This window comes from Denticeps clupeoides, chromosome 15 (genome assembly GCF_900700375.1).
Source record: "Denticeps clupeoides chromosome 15, fDenClu1.1, whole genome shotgun sequence".
NCBI lineage: Eukaryota > Metazoa > Chordata > Actinopteri > Clupeiformes > Denticipitidae > Denticeps > Denticeps clupeoides.
Genome location: NC_041721.1, coordinates 6,776,088 through 6,791,723, shown reverse-complemented (window position 1 = coordinate 6,791,723; position 15,636 = coordinate 6,776,088). Strand labels below are relative to the sequence as shown.

Sequence of the window (15,636 nt, the reverse complement as noted above, 5' to 3'; positions counted from 1 at the left end):
AGAGGAAGATTCGAAGACAAGAGGGGACCGGATGATGCAGCCATCGGGGAAGCAGTATGTGGTTACCAGGCCCCTGTACTCAGAGGACAGCTTTGTGGAGCAGTACGAGAAGGTGGTCAGAAAGCGGAAAACTCTGCTAGACCACATTAGACTTTATTTCACGTAAGATGATTCTGTCACCTGCTCAGTATTTATTATACAAGCTACAAGTTACAAAATTATTGTAACACATTCCAGCTTAGAATTTATATTTGTGTGTGTTATGATTTATAGATGTGACTCCAAAAGAGCCAAGAATGCAGCTTTGTCCCTTCTTCCCATTATTGGCTGGTTGAAAATCTACAGGGTAAAGGAATGGCTGCTGAGTGACATTGTCTCTGGAATCAGTACTGGACTGGTAGCCGTGCTCCAGGGTAAGAAACTTACCCAAAAAAAACAGTTTATATAGAAATTTAACAGGAATAATACCAGTGGATTTTTTTAAACTCTTAATTGTCCTTCAAATAGAACTGATATTTATATTAAATGTATGCTAATCATTAGCTGTTCAGTTTAAAGTCCACTTTAGTAGGTGTTCATGTAGATTCATGTAGTATTCACAGCTTTTCAAGACTTTTGCCACATTTATGTTATGTTACAGACTTATTCCAAAATGGATTAAATGCATTTTTCTCAAAATTGTATACACAACAACAACCCATAATGGCAAGATGAAAAAATTATTAACCATAAAAAAAAGAAAAATCTATTGTATTTAAGAACTTTGCCATGAAGCTCGAAATTGAGGTGCATCCTGTTCCCCTGATCATCCATGAGATGTTTCTGTATCTTAATTGGAGTCCACCTGTGGAGAAAACAGTTGATTGGAAATTACCATGCATGAAGTCAAAGGAATTGTCTGCAGACCACCAAGACAGGATTGTCTTGAGGCACAACTCTTGGGAAGGTTACAGACAAATTTCTGGTGCTTTGATGGTCCCAATGAGCACAGTGGCCTCCATCATCCTTAAGTGGAAGAAGTTCAAAACCACCATGACTCTTCCTAGAGCTGGCTAGCCTGAGTGATTGGGGAAGATGGTCCTTAGTCAGGGAGGTGACCAAGAACCCGATGGTCACTCAGTCAGCGCTCCAAAGCACCTCTGTGGACAAAGGAGAAACTTCTAGAAGGACAACAATCTCTTCAGCAATCCACCAATCAGGCCCGTATGGTAGAGTGGCCATTAGTAAAAGGCATATGACAGTGAACCTGGAGTTTGCCTAAAGCCACCTGACATGTCTTTGGTGTGAATGCCAGGTGTCACTTTTGGAGCAAACCAGGTACCAGCCATAACATGGCCAATACCACCCCAACCGTGAAGCACGGTGCTGGCAGTATCATGCTGTGGGATGCTTTCAACTGCTGGAACAGGGAGACTGATCAGTATGGACAGAGACATCCTGGATGAAAACCTGCTCCAGAGCACTCTTGAACACTATTGGGGTTTTGTTAGTAGAATTCTGAGGAAATCTTAATTTAATCCATTTGGGATAAGGCTGTAACATAACAAAATGTGGAAAAAGTGATGAGCCATGAACACTTTCCAGATGCACTGTGTAATATACTAAATATACTATATATAAACTACATCAAATGTACTCTATACTGTACACTGGTGCACGGAGGAATGGCAGTTAGCAACGTAACTTCACACCTCCATGCATGTGTTTAGTGTGAGTCTGATCTCCACCAAGTTCTCTGGTTTCCACCCACTGTCCAAAGGCATGTACACTAGGTGAATTGGCAACTCTGAATTGTCTGCAGGTGTGTAAGTGAATGGTGTGTGTGTGTGCCCTGGTCTAGTTGAGTCCCTGCCCAGTGCCCAGTATTTCGGGATGAGCTCTGTCAGCTGCTACCCTGAGTATAAGACTAAGCAGTAATGTAAAGTGAGTGAGAATATAATGTACACTGCATTTTTATTTACTTCTGACTTCCAGGTCTGGCATACAGCCTTCTCGCCTCGATTCCACCCTGGTATGGGTTGTTTACCGCCTTCTTTCCTGTGATCATATATTTCTTCTTGGGAACTTCCAGACACATCTCTGTTGGTAAGGATCAGCCAGTTCAACATGTACACAGTAGTATAGCGACATAGGCCTTTCTCTACGTTTTCTACAGAAGCAGCTTCTGTTCTTTTTGGTGTTCTAGATTCAGGAGCGTAGCCAGGGTAGGCTGGGCCTATGATACTGGAAGATCTATGAGAGTAGTCAAGGCAAGCAGAGCTCTTACCAATAATCCAGAAGAGCCAGAAACAAGGCACAATCAAGGGGCAAGGGATCGTTCACCATTCATACAAAGTAAACACCAGTAGCACAGAGTATAAAAACTACTATGAAAGGGTGAGGAAACTGTGTTGCTGGTGGCTTTTGTCACAATCTGGACATTTCCTGGTGCCCAGATGTTTGCCTTGTCTTGTGTTTACTGATTGTTTCCATCTGTTATGTCCAGCATCTGTGTGAGGGTCCCTGTGCCCTGTTTAATTTATTACTAAAAACTGTGTCCCGACACTCACCTCACAGTTTCCAGTTGCGTCACGGATGCCCGCCTCCCTTGTCCATGGGTTTGCTTGAGGTATGGTGGAATTGTCTGCCCAGAGAGGTTTTTTTTTGGTTAGCACAGAACAAAACTGCAGATGTTGGTTGTTGGTTGTTGGAGTGGTTGGAGTGGGTGTTACTGTCATGATCTGGACATGACAGTTGTGACCCCTCCTCTAGGGTCAGTGCCAGACAACATGGGTTCCATGAGTGCTCCTCCGGACCATAAACCCCCCATTCCACGATGAATTCTGTCAAACGCAGGTGCCATACAACAATTCGGAGGCAGGGAGGGGGGTGGGGGTGGGGTGGTGTGGTTAGGGGGTGTGTGCAGAAGGAAGGGCAAAGCCTTGTGAATCAGGGATACATGGAAGACTGGGCTTACTGCCATTGTATGCAGGATGGAGAGTTGGGACGCCACTAGGTTGATTCGGCATACAACTTGGAAGGAGCCTAAGAACTGGGGGCTCTGCTGGAGTCCCATAGTACCAGGTAAACAAAGAACAAAATGCAATTTCCCACTGGTAAAATTCTGCAAGCATAGAAATATGTATAATTTTCTTTTACAGTACGTAGGTGTGCGCATTAGAAGTGACACAGCCATTTACCTCACTGAGTTTAGTTTTATTTTATTTTTGGGTTGTTTGTTCTTTAAATGTATAAAACTCATCGAAAAAATGTATTACAAAAATTTTAAATGGTGACTGCAAACCTGTAAACTGAAAACATAATCATTCTCTTTTTCTACATATTCATGCTTTCTCTCTCCCAGGAGCATTCCCAGTGCTCAGTCTGATGGTGGGAGCTACAGTGACCAAGCTTGTTCCAGATGATGGACCCCCAGTCAACATTACTGGCTTTGAGGGTTTGAGCATGGACCAACAAAGAGTGATAGTAGCAGCTTCAGTCACCTTCCTCATGGGAGTATTCCAGGTACAAGGACCTGGCACTTATTAATAATAACTGGTTATGAAGAGTCTTAAAGAGTCTTTATTTTTCAGCTGGCCTTGGGACTTGTCCAAGTGGGCTTCATTGTCATGTATCTGTCAGACACCCTGGTGTCTGGCTTCACCACAGCAGCTGCTGTCCACATCCTCGTGTCCCAACTGAAGTTTATTCTGCAGTTGAAAGTGCCAGGCCTGAGTGGACCACTCTCTATCATATATGTGAGATCTGGAGACACATTGTCATTAAAATATATTAATTTAGCAATGATCCAATTTTATCCAAATAACAATATATTATTTTAAGCAAATTACATTTACATTTTCACTGGTGTGAACTAATTAAGTTTTCTTCTTCAACTTCAATCTATACATAGTGTACACAGCCATTCCAACATTTAGGGTAATTTATGTATTTCCATGTAAAAACAGCATAATTAACACAACTTGCCATTGGAACTCAAGAACTCAAATGTTGCTGGGCTATGATTTAATAGGATATTATACAGAATAATTTCCAGTTGCCATATCATTTACAACATTAACAATGTCTGGACAGAACAATGTCATTTTAATTGACAAAACAATTTTTTTATGAATACAAAGACATTTCACAGTAATTAAAAAAAAAAATTCATTTTACCATTTTGAAGGAAATGTTTTGTAATGTTCCATGTGCAGTTTAAGTATTAAACATTTTCATTTTTTTAATTTCTAGACTCTAGAGTATATATTCACCCAGATCACAGATACAAACATCTGTGACTTGGTTACAGCCCTCGTAGTGATGGTCGTGGTGTTCGTGGTAAAGGAGCTCAATGACAGATTCAAGTCTAAGCTGCCAGTACCTATACCTGTAGAAGTCATAATGGTAAGCTTGGAATGATCTCATTTGATATTTGATATTGATAAAAGACACAAGGTGGCTATGGATAAAGAGGGCTGATTCATGTGCAAATACTGATGGGACATTGGCTGGGGTCTGATGAAACATGGTCGGGTCGCCTGGGTGAGGGTGTCCGATGACTGAAGCACCCATAATACCCTATGACCTCACGGATGATGTGTCCCAGTGCATCCACAAGCTGTATCTTTCAACAGATCATGAACATTAATTGTGATATATTTCATAAGTTTTTGATCACTAACGGACTGTACTACCAGCTACAAGATTGTAAGGTCAAGGGCAGCTGAGTTTTGTCAAACAAAATGCTGTGTATGACCATTTGTGGATCAATCCCTTTTTTTGCATAATTTGGTGCCTTCTTGGTGGAGGAAAAAGTTAATGTCCTCATTATTTCATGTTTCTCCTCTAGACTATCATAGCTTGTGGGGTCTCCTATGCTTTCAACTTTAAAGATAAATATGGTGTCGATATAGTGGGGAAGATACCTACAGGGTAAGCTGTCACACCATCTTCAGGTACTTTTTTTTTTTCTTCTAAAAAAATTCAACATTGTTATCAATTTTCATGTCAATATTTTACCTACCAGATATGAGTCACCAATGGCACCAAACCTGGACATTATCCAAAGGACTGCAGTAGAGGCTTTCCCCATTGCCATAGTGGGGTTTGCTGTGGCCTTCTCCGTGGCCAAAGTATACGCAGTCAAACATGACTACCTCATAGATGGGAACCAGGTGAGCAGTACTACGTTGCACATCTTTGAAAACCCAAGCGCTGTAACCAAGGCATCTAATACTCTACTTCCAGGAGCTCATAGCTTTTGGAGTCAGCAATATGTTTGGGGCAACATTTAAATCGTTCGCTGCGAGCACAGCTCTTTCCAGAAGTGCAGTACAAGAGAGCACAGGTGGTAAAACACAGGTAAGGACCTACATACATTCTGTCCATCTATCTGCATGGATTGAAGCTTTCTGCTGCTGTGACGGCTCCAACTTGATTGAACCTACGTGCGCTTGACTAAGACTGAAATGTGCAGGAAAATGAGGGGGTTTAAAACATAATCACCAGTCACGCCTCACCTTCTCAGCATCCGTTTTCTCATGATCTTTCTCAGGATAATTTGCCTGACGACAGTGGGTGAAACTTTTCAAAATCAAATTCACAAAAAAACATTTCACAAAAAAACAAAACAAAAACAAACATGCAAAACACTTCTACCAATCAGCGAAACAAATTTACAAACCAAATGTGTCCAGCGCGTTGTTTTCTATGGGCCGATGAGCACCTTAGTGGGGAAGTGGTGGCCTAGCAGTTAAGGAAGCGAGCCCGTAATTTGAAGGTTGCCGGTTCGAATCCCGAGCCGCCAAGGTGCCACTGAGGTGCCACTGAGCAAAGCACCGTCCCCACACACTGCTCCCCGGGCGCCTGTCATGGCTGCCCACTGCTCACCAAGGGTGATGGGTTAAAAGCAGAGGACACATTTCGTTGTGTGCACCATGTGCTGTGCTGCAGTGTATCACAATGACAATCACTTCACTTACACTTCCCTTAGTGGCAAGTGACGCTCTGGGAGCCTCTGAAGACACCACATGCAAAGTTGAATACTGTTGAACTTTGACCTCTACTGTTGTGATGTCTTAACATGCAACCAAGAGAAACAAAGTGTCAAACTGTGTTAGTCATTCCTCTTTTTTTAGCCTGTGACGGGTGCATTAAAAAAATTCGTCAAATGATTTTATTGCTTTAATCCACGCATCTATCTGTCTGTCTGTCTGTGTCTTGTTGTTACAGATTGCTGGCCTGCTTTCTGCAGTCATTGTGATGATAGTTACTCTGGCTATTGGATATTTGCTGGAGCCTCTTCAGAAGGTAAGGCTGAGTAGAAAGGTGCCTATTTGGGGGGTGTATCTCAATTGTGGGGCTGCATCTTTTTAAGAACATTCAATTCATTGTGTCCTTCAAATGCAGCCCAGAAATGCTTTCTTCTTATCGCATGATGTTAAGAACTGATCCAGCGCCATCTCATTATATGCTTGGAGCTTTGGCCATCGTAGACTGCATCCTCTGTAGTAAAATAAATTTAATTTCTGAGGACTGTAAGAACAGGCAGCCAAAGGCAATATATAGGAAACTCCACGGCTGCACAGTTGTATTCCATTGTTGGAAGAAATGCTTTTCAATTTTAATCAGGGGCAGTAGTGGTCTAACAGTTAAAGAAACGGATCCATAATCAGAAGGCTGTAGGTTCGAATTCCAATCCATCAAGGTGCCACTTAGGTGCCACTGAGTCCCCACACACACTGCTCCCTGGGCGCCTGTCATGGCTGCTCACCAAGGGTGATGGTTAAAAGCAGAGGACACACTTCATTGTGTCACCGTGTGCTGTGAATCACAATCACTTCACTTTCACCATATGTATTGAAGTGTACAGTGTTTCATATGTAATACATATTCTCTCAGTCAGTGCTTGGTGCAGTGGTGATTGTTAACCTCAAGGGGATGCTGATGCAGGTCAGAGAGGTGCCATATCTGTGGAGAAAAGATCGCCCTGACTGTGTGAGTCTTATTCGTTAACCCATCTACTTCCATAATTCATCATATCTTTTTTTTATTAACTCATAACAATTCTCTCAGGTGGTTTGGGTGGTGACATGCCTGGCCTCCATCCTACTGGGATTGGATCTGGGACTGGCTGTGGGCCTCGGGGTGGAGTTGCTTTCCGTGGTATTTAGGACTCAGTTGTGAGCATCAAATCTCTAACAAAGCTAAAGTATTTTCAGTGGTTCCATCAAGTTCCATAAATTATTTTCATTTATCTAAGAAAACGAATGAGTGGCAGCAATGTAACCCCAGTGCATTCTGAAAGAGATGATTGAAATGAAATGAAAATGTGTCAGATTGGATCTAGAAATTTTTGTGTTGAAGTCAAACTAAAAGACACGAGTTGCTTTACGGGTTCTATTCCGTTATTAAATATTTTTATAATTTTATTTTGTTTACATTTTCCTTTCAGAAAACTATTGTTAGATACTGTTATATGTAAATATTCTTTATAAGCCTTTAATGAACAATATTGCAGTTTCAGTTGTTAAAAGTGACTTTGAGCTTTTGGAAATACATTCTGGAAAGTTTTATGTGAATGTTAATTATTTCCTATTTTTTAGCCCACGGTGTAGCACCCTGGCAAATTTCAAAGGAACTGACATCTACAGAGACAGAAAAGATTATCATAGTGTGAGTTAACCCCATGAGGCATAATCTGAAACAACGACACCAATTCAGTGATGTCGTGAAGCTGAATTGGTGAAGGATCTTCTCTCTTACATCCTGTCCTCAGGTTAATGAACCATACGCAGTGAAGATCTTCAGGATCCCCTCACCAATCTTCTTTGCCAACATTGAGTTCTTCAGAAGCAAGCTGGTGGAATCGGTATGTGAATTAACCAGACATACAATGTAGAATGTGCCGTGGCAGTGGCCTTATCTACGTGGCCTCACACCTTGAAGGCTGTGAGTTTGAGTTGCTCCTCTGACCTTGAGTGTGTGGCGTTTGCATGGCGCGGGTTTCCTCAGGGTTCTGTGGTTTCATACATCCGTCCCAAGTTATGTAGATTAGGTGAACTCTGAATTGTCTGTAGGTATGAATGGTGTGTGTGTGGACTCAGGGCGGGGCACCAGCATCCCAGGATGAGCCCCATTGGTGGCCATTCATTTGCATAATTGCAACAAATGCATAACTGCTATGGCTATCTGCATGCCTCTGTGGGTATTAATGTACTCTTCTGTCATTATTGTTCTTGTGAACGACCATCAGTCTATCATAATTATTGCTGCAGTGTACAAGTAATTACACAGCAAAAAGGTCTTGAAATGCAGTCATTGGCAACACCTAACTCCGTTCAGGTGGGATTCAACCCTCTAAGAGTTTTGAGGAAGAGGAACAAAGCACTAAGGAAGATCAGAAAGATGCTAAAGAAGGGAGAACTTCGCATAACAGAAGTAAGTCTACAAGATTTTCCATCTTCCAAGCATAATATTTTATAAATTTAGAGACTAGTTTCGTGGCTGATGTCCCTTCATTTCAACACTGTTGATGTTGATCAAGCAGCGATCAAAGGCAAATACAGTCGGTATAGTAAGACCAGGAAGATACTGTTAAATTCTTTATGCTGTGACTGTCTGTTGCAGAAGGGGCTGCAGAACACAGGTCATTTTCCTATCGAGGAGTCAGGAGATGAGAGTAATATGGAGGATCTGGACCAGCCTACAGACTTCTCGGGCCTCCCTGTCCAGGTGAACTGGAACTCAGAGCTTCCAGGCAACATTTGTGTGCCTAGAGTGGACATCCACAGTCTGATCCTGGACTTTTCTGCTGTGTCCTTCCTTGACATTTCTGCAATGAAGGGGCTGAAAACGGTGAGTCCCCTTTTTTTTCTCTGTCTCTCGCTGTGTGGGCTAGATGTTCTTAGGATTTGTATTGTGCTGTAAATTTTCATAACCCCAATATCTCAAATTGTTTGCAGGCACTAAAGGAGTTCATCCGTGTAGATGTTGATGTCTATATAGTGGCCTGTGACCGTAAGTATTGGTTTTCCTCTAAAAGGAAAAAAATTGTTCAGTTTTTCATGTTTGAAGTTTTTCTCAATCGTTTTGGTTAGAATCTCTTAGATTTCGGTTAAAATATTTTGTTGTGCAGATCATTACAGTAAATTTCCAATTTTTTTGTACAAATACTAAAAGCTTTGTACATCCTTGCAACTAGGGGTGTGAGAAAATATCAATACAGCAATATATTGCAATATTTTATGTGGTGATATTGTATCGATAATGGGGCTCCAAATATCAATATTTTTGAATACAAATATAGTCCAAAACTGAGTTCTGACATGTTGTCTTGCCTGAATTATTAATGCAATACGATCCTCACAGATTGTACACAGCATCTTGTATATCAGTTGTTTTTACTTTATATATATATATATATATATATATATATATATATATAAAAATCATATCATGATCAGTGTATCGCGATATGTAAAAAACGTGTGCTGTAATCCTTTTATTAGATATATATTAGAGTGTGTGACTTTTTTTCACACCCAGCATATATAATCAAGAAGCTGCATGGCTGCAATTTCTTTGATGAGGAGATCGAGACATCCCTGTTCTTCCTGACTGTCCATGATGCCATGCTGCACATTCTAGAAAAACACCCTTATTCACCAACGATTGACAGTGTGTGTGAGAAGGTGAGAACCGCTACACAGGGACTGCTTGGTGCATGCGAGCTGACATGAGCAGCATTTGATTGAATTTCTTTTTAATTCATCAAATCGTTCAGATAATCTACAGCAGCGTCACAGACAGTCAGCGCAAGGGTTTGGAAAGCCTGCGTAGCCGAGAGCGGACGGTACGTTCACAATATAGTGAAATAAGTCTTTTGGCAAGTCTGTTTTTATAATACATGTATCTGTTTTTAGGAGAAATCACCAGAGACAAGGTTTTGAGCATGAAAAGCATGGTCCATAGCACGAACAGTTGATTAATTTTAAATGTATAGTACACAGCCACAATACTGGCAAATTGATAGTTCCTTCTGGGAACTAAAATACTTAACACATGGGAAATATTGGCAAAAACCTAATTTATATTTTGCATTTTGTACGTTTGTAGATGCCCTTTAGATAAATATTAGCTTTTGTACATTTATCTCTTCTCAATGGAATTTATAAAATAAATAAGTACAAAAAAATTATACAGAGCAATGATGAATGATTTTTTCAAACGTCAGTTGCTGCACACCATCAGAAACTTTCATTAGCACCTTGATAAAAATTTTAAATGCATATTAAAGATGTGGATAAGCAACAGAACAAAAAATATCATAGCTGGAAATGGAAAAGAAAAATTCTGAATCAAAAATGGAATTACGATGGACAGGACTTAAAACTTATCTTGAGATGTTCTTCAGAATGTAGCCAGTTATGATTTTCAGAGATGCAATTTGGCAGTCGTCATTTTTAAAAGACAATGTATAATATGTTTTTGTCTCAACAATGTTTCTATCAAACGTACAAAAGGAATTTTAATTGCTTTTGATTTTGTATTAATTGCTAAATCATACTTGGAGCCTGATTATTCATTTTTATTAAAAAAAAAATAATGAAAGACTTTAATTAACCAACAACAATCCCTCAGCTGTCATTCACATGGAAATGGGGTTTAGAAGCAGCCGTTGCTTTTATTAACCACAATCATTTTTATATTAAAAATTGCCCATGACTACATTATAGACTGAATTCTGATAATTACAATACATAAAAGGCTTCTGAAGCTGCACCAGAAACACAACTGTAACAAGGCCTTTGTGTAACCCTACAAACATTCGTAAGCCCACGTTAAAAATACAAAAAAAAAAAAAAAGTTAGTCTTGTAAAGAAACAAATTCTGTGAATGTTGCTCATTGTTGACAAAGCACAAAGGCTTTTTTCTTTTTTTACCAGACATTAATTTTCATGACCAAACATGACGAATCACAGACGGACCTGGACAAGAGTCATGATTTCAGTACACACTGGGTCATTCACAAACATTCTCAAAGTAGGAGCACCAATCACTGTCTCCCCTTCCACTTATGGACTTGATTCATCATAAACCTGAAGACTAAACTAATATCAGCTTAGCACTTCTGCTCTGAGAAGCTTTGCGAACAGACAGCTAGAAGGTGGGAAAACACTTGGACCTGGGATGTGACAAGTTTACTGGTAATAGGGCCTATATCGGGACTGGTCAGGGTGGTGTGGACCAGCTAACTGTCCCTGCGATGGTGGACCCTGCATCCGTGGAGGAGGACCTCGAGGCGCTGGCCACATCCCAGGACTGAGCCCACCTGGCTGGGCGAATGGAGGGCTAAGTGTGCCCTTGTCCTCTGAGAACTGGGGGTTGTAGTGGTGTGGTGGAGGCCCACTTACAGGGGGACCTGCATGCTGAGGAGGGGGTCCTGGAGGGGGGTGGTTCATGTAAGGGGGCATCTGGCCCATAATGTGTCCTGGTGGAGGGGTGATGGGAGGGGGCGCTGAAGACAAGGGAGGTGGAGCTTGGTTGTACACTCCAATGTGTGCCCCTGAGCCCTGCGGTGGATGCTGCATGGCAAGGCTTAGGGGTGGAGGGGGTGGTGGTGGGCCATAATGTGACTGTGGCGGTGGCGCCATCATGTGGTGAGGATGAGAAACTATAGGCTGGCTTGGATAGTCACCAGGGTGATGCAACGGGGGTTGGGATGGGCCGGGTCCAGGTTGGGAGAGGTGGTCCCGGGGTCCACCAGGGACTGATGAGTCATCCTGGATTGGCACAGTAATGAGGTTGCTATGCTTACGCGTGGTTACTGTGGCAATGCGGAAGGTTTCCTGCGCCAGAGATCTGGGCGGCCCCAGATCCCCGACCTGAGACGTTCGATGGTCATCATGGGACGATGGAGGCGGCTGGCTGTAGGGGTCATGACCTCCATGAGACAGCGGAGGTGGCAGCAGAACATGGTGTTTGGGCAGGAGTGGAGGAGGCAGGCGGAAACGATCGGACACGTCGGATGCAGATGGGTGATGCATGGAGTCTGGGCGGCCTCCAGACGGCTTGCCTGCCCTCATGTGGCGGTGATTGATGTGGGCCTGCAGATCTCGCTGGGACAGGTAGGTCCGTTTGCAGCCCTGAACGATGCTACACATGTAGAGAGACCCACGGTGACAAAGCTCAATCCGTTGGACTGGATCCGTACAGCTATACAGGGACAAACTGAACTTGAAGATTTAGTAAGGAGAAGTGGAGACGATGTCAAAACAAAAGCACAAGAAAACCTAAAAACACATTATTCTAAAAAAAAGAAAAAATGATTTATATATAGTATAAAATAAAACAACAAACTCTAGTCACTCTAGTGTATTGTAATCTTTCATCTCTAAGCCTGATACACCCAGATAATAAAACTGGGAGTCCAGCTACCCAAGCAGATGCTCCCAGGTTTTTGACCCACAAGCGACAGAAGCAGCATTGGTATTGTCCGCCTTCTGCCAACACCATGACACAAGAGATAATCTGACTATTAAAGTGTGCAGCACGTACAAAATGTAAAGAGATGTCCAATGAGTTGTCTCTTCGTGCTAAAATATTTGTCTGTCCTTTCAGTTTGCTACAACCAGAAAAAAGCAGAATACGTATCATGTGTCAGACACAAGTCAATAAATTGATTCCGCTTCCATACTTGTGTACTGGGACAAGGAGAGTAGTCCAACTAAACAGCGTAGAGCCGAGTTATAACTCTAGCTCAATTAAACCCTGTACGGAAATGTACGGAGTAACTTCACAACCAGCATGGAAACACTGAAACAGAGAAGCCCAGCCCTCAAAAGGAGGAATTCAAAATTTGTCATAAATCAAAAACGGAATATGTAGAGGTTCTTACCCTGGACACATCTTATCTCCTTTCTTCTCGTGAAGCAGCGCACAATCATAGCAGAAAACATGCTTACATGGGATCTGGAACAGGTCAACAAAACCAAGACAAAACAGAGTTGGTCACTGCTCTTAAAAGTTATGCGGTCTCATACAAAATGTTTCCTCACCATGCGACCATACGTCTTTATGGGTAAACCACACTTATCGCAGAAATGTATTGGAGTCTCATCCTTTTCTCCAAGCAAATTCAGCTACAGATAAAAGAAAAAAAAAAAAAAAAAAAACACTTAATTAACCACACCATGGACATATAAAGCATGGGCACATCACAGCCGCTGTTGTAGAAAACTTGCTGAAGGAAGTTTACCCCCTGTACTATCAATAATTCCAAAAATCCCATAAAGAAATCAATAATCTTACCACTTCAAGTTATTTTGTTAGCATGACCGGATACAGATCTGTTTTTGTCTGGCTGCTCAGACGCACCATGTAACACGTCATTTTCAAACTCGCGAGATCATTTAATATAGATCTTTTAAAATGGCCTGGTGATATGAAGCACCGATAACACACAAACTACTGATCCCATAATGCAGTGCTTCAGCTGCCTCGCCGAACATGATCTGTTCTGTAGTTAAAACTTGCATTATACACTATAATATGCGACGTCTATGATAATATTGTTAATAGTGTTATTGAAGCAGATTTACTGAGCAATGTCAGAATGGAAAATGCGTGTACCATACTAAGGGGCAGTGTAGGGCCCTAGTAATCAGAAGGTTGCCGGTTCAAATCCCGAACAGCCAATGTCCCACTGAGCAAAGCACCGTCTCCACACACTGCTCACCAAAGGTGATGGTTAAAAGCACAGGACACCAAGTGCTGTGCTGCAGTGTTTCACAATGACAATCACTTCAACATTTATGATCTGGCAACACCGATCAGGGCAGCCTGCGTACTTTGTAATCCCAGTACATCTGCTGTGGGTAACGCCGCTGGCTGGCAAACACATCGCCAGCCTTCGCACCACAGTCAAACCGCTCTTCCTTCTTGTACGCTCCTGAGAGAGAAAGAAAAAAAAAAAAAAAAAAAAAGGTTAATCACACTCGTTCTTATAGATGATACTTCTCAGAACCACGACCATCCCAGTCACCTTCATCGCCGGGCTGGGAATTCAAGCCCTGTCTGCCGGCGGGTCTCTGTACGCGGCTGGCCGGTTTGCCCCGGATTGCCTGCTTGGACAGCAACTTGATTGGAATCCTTCTGCGGACATCCAAGCCTCCCAAAACGCCAGAGCCTTCCGTGCCCTGCATATCATGGTCTGCGAAAGTGAACGGTCACCATAAGACAAGCAAAGAACATCACAGTTCACACTGAGCACCAGTTTACTACAACGGAGTTGAATTTTAGAAAAAAAGAAACTGGTGTAAATAATGTGAACGTCCCACGGATGCGCAGGGCAAGTAAAGATAAGACTTTAAACAGAACAAACGTCACAGGTGACAACGACAGCAGTAATGCATACTGCAGTTCTATTACTTTAACACAAATAGCTGCGTTGAAATCCGCGACTTTTAAAGGAAATAACAATCACGGATAAAAAAAAAAAAAAAAACACAAGTAATGAAAATCAGCCATGATTCGCTACTTCCTTCTTAGCGAAGATTAGCAAAGTGGCTAAGGCCGCGTCGCGTTTTTAAAATATTCTTCTGGTGAAACGCGCAACTGAAGAAAAAAAAAAAAGAGACCACGGGCGGCCGAATGCAGCCAAATCGCCGCTACAGTCGCGGCGTCAAGATTACGGAGCGCAGGCGTGGAAGTAAACGCCAAACTCCGGCCGCGGCTAATCGCCCTCCTCACCATTTTGGTCCATGATGCGCCGAGGTGCACCCTGGGAGAAGATGTTCTCGCGTGCGCCTTCGGGAAGCGGCCGGTGACTCGGATGCTGGTCGCGGTTGCCAGGTCCTCGTACCTCGACAACGTCGCTCGCTGAACGTTTGTGCTTAAAATGTCCACAGTGACGGAAGTCGCGGGTTCCGTTATTAATTTTTTTCCTTGTTTTTTTCCCTCAGGCCTTGTCCCGTTCTCTCTCTAATATTGCAGTTTATTAACGGGGAACGGATAATTGTAGGACCCGTTTTCCGTGTTGAGCGGGACCAGGGTTGCCATGTCCGCTGTAAATAAACGGCCTGACATTTTTTTTTGCCAGATTCAATGTCGAATGTGAAAGAGTGAACAGAATATTTTATCATATTAAAGGATTTCTTGTATGAATCGTCCTTTATACGTGGGTCCAAATACCAATACAAATACCAATACAACACATTGCGAACTTTCATTCATACTACTTAATTATTAATTATTGTATGAAATTGTTACAATACACAATATACCACTGTTGGGTCATTATTTATTTAATTATAAGTTTCTATCGCTATTTAATTTCACAAAAGGCACATAAAGATTTCCTATGTTTTATGACAAACTTCCCCAATCCACGCCGCATCCTCCACATTACAGCACTTTGCACATTGTTAAAAGATAAAAAAACTGTCTATATTAAAGCACAATGTGTTTTGTTGATTTTATTTAATTCTCACACAGAATTATTTTTTTTTTGATTGCCAGTCAAAATTGCCTTGTGAAACGGCACTAAATGAATTACATAGAGGACTGATTCGAATCAAAGAGCCGACTCTCTGAGGGCTGCAGTGGCGCGGTATATAAGGCCCTCCTGCCCGCGCTCCGGCCTCCGCAGGGGAC

General features: G+C 42.1%; 2 protein-coding genes across 3 annotated transcripts; one reads left to right on the top strand and one right to left on the bottom strand.

Moving 5' to 3' along the window:
• Positions 1-31: 31 nt before the first annotated feature.
• LOC114765195 (chloride anion exchanger-like) lies at positions 32-9,932 on the top strand. The gene is made up of 20 exons (XM_028955276.1): positions 32-162; positions 274-413; positions 1,975-2,085; positions 3,344-3,504; positions 3,573-3,737; positions 4,234-4,386; positions 4,832-4,914; positions 5,009-5,156; positions 5,230-5,343; positions 6,214-6,291; positions 6,883-6,978; positions 7,057-7,163; positions 7,587-7,656; positions 7,760-7,852; positions 8,326-8,421; positions 8,611-8,838; positions 8,946-9,000; positions 9,529-9,674; positions 9,767-9,835; positions 9,906-9,932. Exons 1-20 carry the CDS (start codon positions 32-34, stop codon positions 9,930-9,932), a joined length of 2,271 nt encoding a protein of 756 aa, XP_028811109.1.
• A 714-nt stretch (positions 9,933-10,646) lies between these two features.
• cbll1 (Cbl proto-oncogene-like 1, E3 ubiquitin protein ligase) lies at positions 10,647-14,789 on the bottom strand. 2 transcript variants are annotated; one of them, XM_028954724.1, is made up of 6 exons: positions 14,734-14,789; positions 14,027-14,194; positions 13,833-13,933; positions 13,041-13,124; positions 12,881-12,954; positions 10,647-12,213 (listed from the first exon to the last, which is right to left on the bottom strand). In XM_028954724.1, the coding sequence occupies exons 1-6, from the start codon at positions 14,744-14,746 to the stop codon at positions 11,184-11,186; spliced, it is 1,470 nt and encodes a 489-aa protein (XP_028810557.1). In that variant the 5' UTR covers positions 14,747-14,789; the 3' UTR covers positions 10,647-11,183. The 2 variants fall into 2 exon arrangements, with proteins under 2 accessions (XP_028810557.1, XP_028810558.1); XM_028954725.1 differs by having other exon boundaries at positions 10,647-12,138.
• Positions 14,790-15,636: the final 847 nt, after the last annotated feature.